This window comes from Morus notabilis, unplaced genomic scaffold, assembly GCF_000414095.1.
Source record: "Morus notabilis unplaced genomic scaffold, ASM41409v2 Scaffold28, whole genome shotgun sequence".
Classification (NCBI taxonomy): Eukaryota; Viridiplantae; Streptophyta; class Magnoliopsida; order Rosales; family Moraceae; genus Morus; species Morus notabilis.
In genome coordinates, this window is record NW_010361930.1 from 189,840 (window position 1) to 199,931 (window position 10,092).

At 44.0% G+C, this 10,092-nt stretch overlaps 1 protein-coding gene across 2 annotated transcripts in view; it reads right to left on the bottom strand.

Moving 5' to 3' along the window:
• LOC21394754 overlaps positions 1-9,884 on the bottom strand; it is a 10,741-nt gene extending 857 nt beyond the window's left edge. Inside the window, exons 1-9 of one of the 2 annotated variants that reach the window (XM_024167382.1) lie at positions 9,792-9,884; positions 9,111-9,177; positions 8,695-8,945; positions 7,696-8,302; positions 6,796-7,440; positions 6,046-6,486; positions 5,361-5,555; positions 5,133-5,189; positions 4,693-4,721 (exon numbers count right to left, since the gene is read on the bottom strand). In XM_024167382.1, coding sequence (XP_024023150.1) covers positions 4,710-4,721; positions 5,133-5,189; positions 5,361-5,555; positions 6,046-6,486; positions 6,796-7,440; positions 7,696-8,302; positions 8,695-8,945; positions 9,111-9,177; positions 9,792-9,823 — 2,307 coding nt within the window. In that variant the 5' untranslated portion in view covers positions 9,824-9,884 and the 3' untranslated portion in view covers positions 4,693-4,709. Of the gene's footprint in view, positions 1-4,692; positions 4,722-5,132; positions 5,190-5,360; positions 5,556-6,045; positions 6,487-6,795; positions 7,441-7,695; positions 8,303-8,694; positions 8,946-9,110; positions 9,178-9,791 lie in introns of those variants that run through there. The other variant, XM_024167381.1, reaches the window with a different exon arrangement.
• Positions 9,885-10,092: the final 208 nt, after the last annotated feature.

Here is a 10,092-nt window from a genome sequence, read left to right on the forward strand (position 1 = left end):
CCGAGACCAACCTTGTACCCAAGGTTGAAGTTCGGAAACTGGGTTTGAATGGTGTAAACGGGCTCCCATGTGGCATCCCCGATTGGTAGACCATCCCACTGAACCAACACCTCCGGTACTTGTTTACCACCCACCGATCGAACTCAGGAATCCAGCACTGCCGAAGGTTGAACATCCAACTCCAGTTCGTCTGAGAGGTTAGGAGGCAGGGGCAGACCAGAAACCACCAGTCCCCTATACGGTTTCAGCTGAGACACGTGAAAGACAGGGTGAATCCTAGCTGTGGGAGGCAGCTTAAGGCGATATGCAACGGGGCCAATCCGTTCTACTACCTCGAATGGACCATAGAATCGTGGACTAAGTTTTTCATTACGTCTGCGGGCCAATGATTTCATGTAGTAAGGACGTAATCGCAGCAGCACCTAGTCACCTGTGGCGAAGGAGACATCCCAGCGATGACGATCCGCAAACTTCTTCATCTGATGCTGAGCCGACAGTAGGTGTTCCTTCAACAGGTCAATTGTTTGATTCCGCAGCCGCAGCTGTTCCTCGACCCCCTGTACTACTGCGGAGCCCTCCTGGTAGCAGTGGAGGGTAGGCGGGTGCCGACCATAGACAATGAAGAATGGGGTGTACTTTGTAGAGGAACTATAATTGGTATTGAACCAATATTCGGCCCAGGGAAGAAAACCCTGCCACTGTCGGGGTTTGTCATTAGCAAAGCACCGTGAGTATGTCTCTAGACACAGATTGGTGACTTCCGTTTGCCCATCCGATTGCGGGTGATAAGCGGAGCTAGTGTGCAACTTGGTGCCCTGCAGCTTGAATACCTCCCGCCAGAAAAGGCTCATAAACAACGGGTCGTGGTCACTAACAATGGTCTTGGGCACCCCATGTAGACGGATGATTTCCTTTACGAAAGCCTTGGCAACCTATTTGGCGGTGAATGGGTGGGCAAGTGGGCAGAAGTGAGCATATTTGGACAAACGGTCCACCACAACCAGGATGGCATCTACCCCCTTCGACCTTGGTAACCCACTGATAAAGTCCATGGATATGTCCTCCCAAACCCGCTGTGGCACTGGCAGGGGGGTTAACAGCCCCGCTGGAGATAAAGCTTCGGTCTTGCATTGCTGGCACGTTTCACAGCCCGCCACATATTCCCTGATTACCTTTTTCATTCCCTTCCAAAAAACTATTGCTGCCAAACGCTTGTAAGTACGAAGGAAACCCGAATGCCCACCAATGACTGAGTTATGAAACTCGTGAAGGAGAGCCCTCACCCATGGCGACGAGGCTGGATAACTAAACGAGTTTTAAACAGGAGCAACCCGTTTTGAGTGCTGTAACCAGGAACCGACCCTGCTCCAGCCTGTAGGTTGGCCATCAATGCTGCACAGTGGGGGTCTCCAGCCTGTTCCTGTTGAAGGGCGTCAAGGTCAAGTTGCTCAGGAACGGAGATTGCGGAAAAGGTGGGGATATCGGCCTCTTCCCTCCGTGACAAAGCATCGGCCACTCGGTTGGCGGCTCCCGGCTTGTATTGGATCTCAAAGTCATAGCCGAAGAGTTTGGTCACCAACCAAAGCTGATCGGGTGCCAAAACCCGCTGGTCCATGAGGTGGCGTAGGCTCTGCTGGTCGGTACGGATGACAAAGTGTCAACCGAGGAGGTAGTGGCGCCATTTTTGAACTGCGAGGACAATGGCCAGCAATTCCCTCTCATAAACCAACTTCCAACGTGCGGCTAAGGACAGTCCCTTGCTGAAATACGCCAGTGGTCACCCCTCCTGCATTAATACAGCACCTACACCACTGCCCGAAGCATCAGTTTCCAAAATAAAAAATTTTCCAAAATCCGGCAAGGCGAGAACTGGGAGTTCTGCCATTAGTTCTTTAAGTTTCTGAAATGCCTCTTCGACTAGTTGAGACCAGTGAAAATGCCCCCTTCTTCAGCAAGTCGGTCAGGGGACGAGTTAGCCCCCCATAACCTACCACAAATCGGCAGTAGTACCCGGTCAAGCCGAGAAATCCCCTAAATTCCCTTACCGAACGAGGGGTAGGCCAAGAAGTGATGGCTTGCACTTTCGAGGGGTCAACTGCAATACCCTCTTTTGAAATGATGTGGCCGAGGTAGTCCACCTGTTTACTGCCAAAAATACATTTCTTTTGGTTGGCGTATAACTGCTACTGGTGCAGCATCTGTAAAACCAGCTCCAAATGCCGAATATGCTCCTCGCTTGACCGGCTGTAAATTAAAATATCGTCAAAGAAAACGAGCACAAATTTACGTAGGAAGGGTCGGAATACCGTGTTCATTAGAGATTGGAAGGTGGCAGGGGCGTTGGTAAGCCCGAAGGGCATCACGTGCCCTTCATGCGTACGAAACGCTGTTTTCTCTACGTCTTCTTCCCGTACACGAGTCTGGTGGTATCCTGAACGGAGGTCCAACTTGGAGAATACACTGGCCCCTTGTAGTTCGTCCATCAGCTCGTCGATTATAGGAATGGGAAACTTATCCGGAATTGTCAGCTGGTTGACGGCACGATAATCCACACAAAATCTCCAACTGCCATCCTTCTTTTTGACCAGCAGAACAGGACTCGAGAATGGACTAGTACTTGGTCGGATTATCCCCGACGCTAACATCTCGCCCACTAGACGCTCTATCTCTGTCTTCTGGATATGGGGATATCTATAGGGCCGGATGTTAGGGGGAGATACCCCCTCTCATAAAACAATGTGATGGTCACGAGCACGGCGCGGAGGAAGTCCCTCAGGCAGTTCGAAAACGGACTTGAATTGGCCCAGAAGTGCGGCCAGCTCCTGTGGCGTTGCCGCGGTCGAAAGACCCTGTTCCTCGGTGGCGGCCACCCCAATTTCGAGTAACACTCTAGCATGCTCGCACAATAACGAACGAAAGATCGAACGCATACTAACCTTAGAGCAGCATAACGCGGGGTCCCCCTGCAGGCAAGCCCATTGACTTCCTACCAAGAATTTCAGTGTGAAACGAGTCTAGTCAGCTCGTACCTCCCCTAAAGTCCTAAGCCACGTGACTCCGAGCACCGTATCCACGTTTCCCAATTCAAAAGGGAAAAAATTCTCAATCACTCGATGCCCCTGGATCAACACCTGCACCGAACGGCAAATCCCATCCTGCTTGAAGATCATCACATTCCCTACCTGGATCTTGTGCCGAGTGGTCAAGTCCTAGGGTAATTTCAGTTCGCTCACCAGCGCGGTGGAGATGAAGTTGTGGGAGGCCCCGCTATCGACAAGGATGATGACTTCCTTCCCATTAATCGAACCTTTGACCTTTAACGTCTTTGCCGAAGAGCAACCGTTAAAGGAGTTGAGTGCTAAGGCGGCTATTTCTGCGGCCGCCGAGCTTCCTAGATCGGTGTTTCCTTCCTCCGTGGACCCCTCCTCCTTACACTCATCCTCCGAGTCTTCGTCGGCCAACATCAACACCTGTAATGACCAGTTCTTGCAACGATGCCCAGGACTATACTTCTCATCGCACCGGAAGCAAAGACCGCGAGCCTTACGCTGCTGTACTTCGTCGAAGGTTAGACGTCGAAACCCGAAATCTCCTCCAGTAGGAGGCTGAGCCTTCGAGGTTGCCGCCGTGAGCCCCTTTTGTTGGCCGTTGGAATCTCGATTTAATTGGGATTGAAGGGAGCTTTCGCGAACCTCTGAGGTGTTAAATTGGGAATAAGGGCTTAACCTGGGTCGACCCGTGTACTCGGGTCTGGAGACCCACCCCACCTTCTTCCTCCTGACCCGGTCCACCGCCTCAAGTCGGTCCTCCACTTGTTGGGCCAGGTCCATTGCCTCCAACAGGTTGACAGGCCGATGCATCCTCACCTCGGCCCGCACGTCCTCTCGTAGTCCATTCAGGAAGGCTCCCTTGAAGATAGGTTCGGGCACACCTCTCATGGAGGCAGCCAGTGCCTCAAATGTGTCCCGGTAATCCGCCCCTCCTCCGGTCTGTCAGAGCGCCATCAGCCGCTCCGTCGGATCTCCTTCTCGGGCGCGGCTGAATCGCTGGATGATGGCCGTCCGAAGTTCTCTCCAGCCCACAAACGGGTCATGTGCATCAACCCACTGGAACCACCCTAGCGCTCTTCCTTCCATGCACACGGAGGCCGCCAAAATTCGCTCCTCGTCTTCGATGTCGTTCACAGCGAAATAGCGCTCGGCCCTAAACACCCAGCCGTACGGATCTTCGCCGTGGAAAACCGGAAGCTCCAACTTCCTCCCTCGAAAATCCCCTCTACCGTCCCGGTGATACTTGGCGCTGTATTCCTCCTCCTTCCCCCCGTCATACTGGTGAGCCTTCTCGAGGGATTGCTCGTCCCCTCTCCGGTTCTCGCCTTGGGTGTCCGATCCAGGTTCCTGACCGGCTCCCTCTCTGGATGCTGTCTATCAAACAATCGGGCCTGCCTCTACAACAACTCCTCGATTCTAGCACCGATCCTTGCATCTCTCCAACTCTGGTGTCCAGCCGAGTAACATCCTCTTGCAGCTGGGGAACTCGGTCAGCTATGGCTCCAACTATCTGAAGAGTGTCGTGAACGTCTTCTATCCTTTGCTCCACCATGGCAACTCGGTCTGTAACGCGCAGGTCGTGGTGGACGGTGGCCATAGGATCGGTGGCTCTAATACCAATGATAGAAACCCAAAATTTCTGGGCGGTTTTCTTAGCTGTTATTGATCAAACTGAAAAACGTAAAGACGGAAATTACAGATAGGAGGAATTCGACGTTCCTCTCCCTCCAATATTCAGACTCAATTCTCAATACAATACCCTCCCTTTTTACTACAAGCTCTATTTTATAGACTCCTCACTCACGGTATTTCCCATGCAAAACCAATTCCTAACGGCATGCTTGACCTCAGCGTGAAACCCGATGATATTTGCCGCCATTATCTCTTCCTACTACGCCTCCCTGTGAGAATTAACTATTGCCCCCTTGCTCCTCCTAGAGTACACGAATTTAATGGGAGGGGCTCGGGCTCTAACAGAAACGGAGCAAGAGAAATAGGGAATCCAATAATATGACAACTCATTCACAAAACTTTAAGCTCAAAAACAGAAAGTATTGGAAGTAGAGAAAAAGAAAAACTCACTTGGAAAGGATCACCCCGTAAAGATTGAACATACATAGAAGTACCAGAGCCTTTTCCCTGCACACAATAGAAACAAGCATTTGTCTCATTGTTGTTTCCAAGACAAGAAACGGGTGAAGAAGAAGAAAGCAACAACTATACACTTCTCAATTTCAAGAGCTTTTACATAACTCGGATCAAGAGCTTGACTGTCAAAATTATGAAACTACAAACAGAAGACTCATCTACCTCTAAAGATATATCCCTGAGACGCCTTCCCGTTTGAGCGCAACAAACACGGACCACATGTTCATCACAACTCCCACTAATGATATAGTCCCGTCCATTCATGTAATAAGATCGAGTATAGTTTTGAGTGCTTCCTGTAGGAGCTATCCCAAAGTTCAAATGAAGCCTCCCATCAACAGCCAAAAGCTGTCTAACCTGTAATTATTTATAGGTTAATCTCAAGCTATAAATTACTATCTTTCCTTTTTAATTCAGCAATCTCACTCATGGATATAAATTTGCTTAGGAACCAGCAATAGCAAATCACAAAGTTGAGATTCTCCAAATAAAATACTTATTTTCTTCAAAATAAAAAAAAAAATGACAACCAAATAGTTATTTCTTCTATTTAAAACCATGCCCCATGCTCAATTCCACATCTCTTTTGCCTTATCCTGTACTTGCTTTTCCCCCATATTTGACCTCCTCGTCCCGACAAATTTCTTTTTTTTTCCCCTAAAAATTCTAACAACTTCTCTTTCATCTCAAATACTAATTGTCACAATTTTATTTTTCTCCAAAATCATATCATCAGAACTAAGTTTTAGGATAAGAAACGCTGAAACATCTGCTCATGGCACCATAGTATAAGTTTGATATTTGGACCACTCACAACCACAACATATATAGAATATCAAAATTTTACCTCGTTGTCAACAGCTGAAGCCAAAAGATAGTGATCATCAGGAGAAAAACAAACCATCACATTGCCCTTGTTGCTAGTAGCAGTATAGCAAGCCCGTAACGGTTTCTGTCTCAAGTCCCACATCTTGACGTCCTGGTCAAATGAAGAAGTTGCAAAAATAGACGGAGAATGGTTTGCAAATTTAACGACATTAATATGCTCTCGATGCATATCAGTGAACACCTGTAGACGCCTTCCACTGCTGATATCATATAAGGCAACATTTCTTGAGTAACCGCTTGCAAGAAATAGCTCATCAGTAGAGTTGACATGAACAGATGTCAATTGGTCAAACTCATCAAACGTGACAGTTCCAACACTATTGTATACGCCTGTTATTATTTGCGACCTATGCTGGATATCGTACAATTTTAAGGAGCCATTGTCTGAACCAGCTATAAGCTGACAACATTGGAAAACAAATAGGATCAGAAATTGTCATATTGGAAACACATCATTTCATAATAGTGCAGTGTTAACAAGTAAAATAGTGCGCAAGACGAAGATTCTGATTGCTATGATTACGCAATTACAATAATGACAATATACGCCCCGTTCTTTCAAAGGTTTGCTTGAATCACAATTCAACCTTTTTGCTACAGTGCTTTCTCTCACAAAAATTTGAATTTTAATTCAAATTTTCTACTAGAACTTATGAAACGAAAACCCTAATAATATCATCTGATCTCATTTGATACAGTAATTACTTACCTTAGACGGATGTCTCTTGAGCCAACAGAGTCCTAACACACTGTTCATTGCTCCAAGTGAAGGAATATAACTAATAACTGTCTCACTCTCATGGTTGAGTACGACCACTTCGCCATCCAAAGTTCCAAATACCATTAAGCTACAATCAGTTGGATGATACTCAAACTGCCTAGGACGAAAGCTCCTTCTTTCATCTCCAACAAGAGTTCCCGAAATAGAAATTGGATGCAGTAATGGCCAAGCAGAAGAACCCACCTTAGCAGCGCAAAATGACTTGGTATAAAAGTTTTGAGATATCCCAGGCAGGCATGATGAGTTTCGCCCGGGACTGCGGCCTGCTTTTACTTCACGCTTTTTTAAAATACTAACGACACATTCTTTTTTTTTTCTTCTATAAGGTAGATGTTCAAAGTGTTCTAAGTACGTAACACTAGCCCTCTCCTTGTCACTTTTTCTAATAGGCAAGTTATCTAAAACTTTCAAACGAGGTAATGAAGCTATCATGTATTCTCTGTAATGTTTCTCAAAACATACTGGTGAAGGATGATAAGAAATATAGTTCATTGCAAGATCTGCATTGTCCTGTGTAAAGGCACCCTTTGTTGACTCCTCTTCATTTTGATATTGTAAGGTATCAAAGGAAACCTGTGAAATGATAGATTGATGGTGATGAATATGAAAGCAAAATTGATGATTATGTTGAATTTGATGAATTGTAATGATATTGTTGATATTCCCCTGAAAAAACGACACCATATTTTATATTCTATTTTTTTCCTTTTTAATTACAATTTTTTAGCTGAAATAATTACATGGAATTTTTTGTTCTAATGACTTCAACATGAATCTAACTAAATGACTTCAAAACATGAACCCATTTCGGTAGGCCATCTTTGTTACCTCATTCTGAAAATCGAATTGTCCATGCCATCCAGGAAAAGCAGTGGGCGACGGCTCCATGTTACCATATACTTGCTGGCAATTCAAATATTCTGTCTCACTATCATCTGATGAATCTTCACTCATGCTTTGAACGTCATTATTTACAATCAATTCACTAAGTGAAACCATATTCCTGAGAACCTGTTCAGTGCTTGAGTTTTGGTCTAAGAGTTCACGAAGATCAACAGATACTCCTCCAACGTACGGATTTTTTTTTGGCAAACCAGAATCAGTTTTTCTATTTGACTTCACACTAGATGATACAAAGCAGGACCCAGAATCATTGCAACACAGCCAATTCTGAAACCGAAGTTCAACCAAAGAAGGAAGCTTAGAGAGTGCAGCCGTAGTAGTCCAAAGATTTGAAATTCTCGTTTCACACATCGAGAGCCGCATTAAATTAGGCATGCAAGCAAAGCAATCCTCCTGGAAACTAGTGAGTGAACTACTGAAATCGAGGTTAAGGGTGTGTATTTGCATGAACTGCCCCGACATATTAAGCTTCCGAAAATTCGAAGCCATCAAGATCAACATTTGGCATGGCAAACCTTTCTTAGAGAGATCCCTGAGTAAAAAATTGAAACTCGTATTATTGATAATCTCGCTTCACAAATTCATCCTTCAATACTATGCTTCTCTAAGAAAAGAACAGCAGATAATTGGTATCATTAGAAAATAGGAAAAATAGTAAGAAATGGGGAACAAAGAGAATTTTAGTGACCAAAAAGAGAGATAATTGGAATTTCCTAAGTTGAGCGGAAAAATTTAGGGAAACTGAAGCAGCAGTTCATAAATTATTATTAGTTAAATTTTCACTATATTTTTTCTTCCCAAGCCAGATTTTACCACGAAGATATCCTCAAAGGGTCTGAAATGGGACTGAGTGAATGCAGTAACTGCAAGATGAACTAATTCATTTATAGATATGCATAGACTAAAAATCACTTCACCATATACCGTAAAGAGCTCTTTCCAAAGAAATCCTGCAGATCAACAACCCGAAGCTTTTGATTGATCGCCCGCATCAATTTCAAAGCATATTCGCCCTTCAATGTGCAAGATGATCCATTGCACAGATCAACTGCTTCAATCTCGGAATTATCAAGTTGCGTAAAGACGTCAAATAGGGGAAGAAAATCAACATCCTTGAGGTGGTGCAGGAAAATCTCCAAGCTACATAGCTCATGGCGAGCTTTTTTAACCTCAGCCTGTACAGGAAAAGACAAAATAATCAGATTGAAACACTTTTAACACAATTTTCACTCAAAACATGACAATGAGAATCTCTACTTGAAAGCATTAGAATTTGATAATGAAAAATTATGATTAAAATCTTAGTATGGGAAGAAAAAAGGGCCATAATTATCACAAACCTTACAGAGACCAGACAAAATTGCATTACTAGGAAGGACATCATGCCTCTTGCACGAGTCAATATACCTAGAAGCCAAAGACAAATATGAAATGGTTATAACGAGAGAAACCAGTCACTGAGAAAAGATAGTTTGATTATTTTTAATAATCTTATTTTATTTCTAAGCCTCACCTTTTATTTTTCTTCCTGTCTATTTTCATACCAGGAAAAATGTCTTTAAAAGAACAATAAGAACAAGAATGCAAAGTCTTTAATTATCTCTTTGAAAGAAATGATCATTAAATTTAGCAAACCAAATACCAAGTCATCATATAAAAAGACCTAAAAACATAACACAATCATGATTTGCCTCAAAATTTATTCTTAAACCACAAATCCATGCCCGCACAAACTTCAGACTTGAACCAAGATTCACTTATGACAACCAATTCTAACCTCATTTCCTCAACCCAAATCCAAAACCCATGTTGTAGTTAATTTTCATGAGAATTGAGAATCCTCAAAATCCTCCCATGATGTCCAAAAAGGGTCATACGATACAATTCCCACTCCAAACACGCTAACATGTAATCAGAGCTAACAAATGGTACATACCCCACTTACAATTTCTACTTTCTAGCAAAATAAATAAATAAATAAATCTTATAATAATAAGAAAAATGAAGGAAAAAGAATGCACCTTTGTCTTAAGCCTGGGATGTCGATGGACATGGCTGGTTTTAGCTTTGAGATTAACGAGTCTCCCCAATCTGCACAAGACGAAGTTGGGTTGTCAGTGAAGGAAGAGGATGCGACCGAAGTTGGTTGTTGTGGTTTGGTGGTGCCACAACAAGTGTCCTGTCCAAAAAGCTCTCTTTTTTTTCTCGAATTATATTTTTTTTAAAAGGGAAAAATCATCTTTTTTTTAATAATTAATCTCCCTGGTAATTTTTTATTTTAAAAAAGAATATATTTCCAATCATGAAAAAGTAAGATAAATG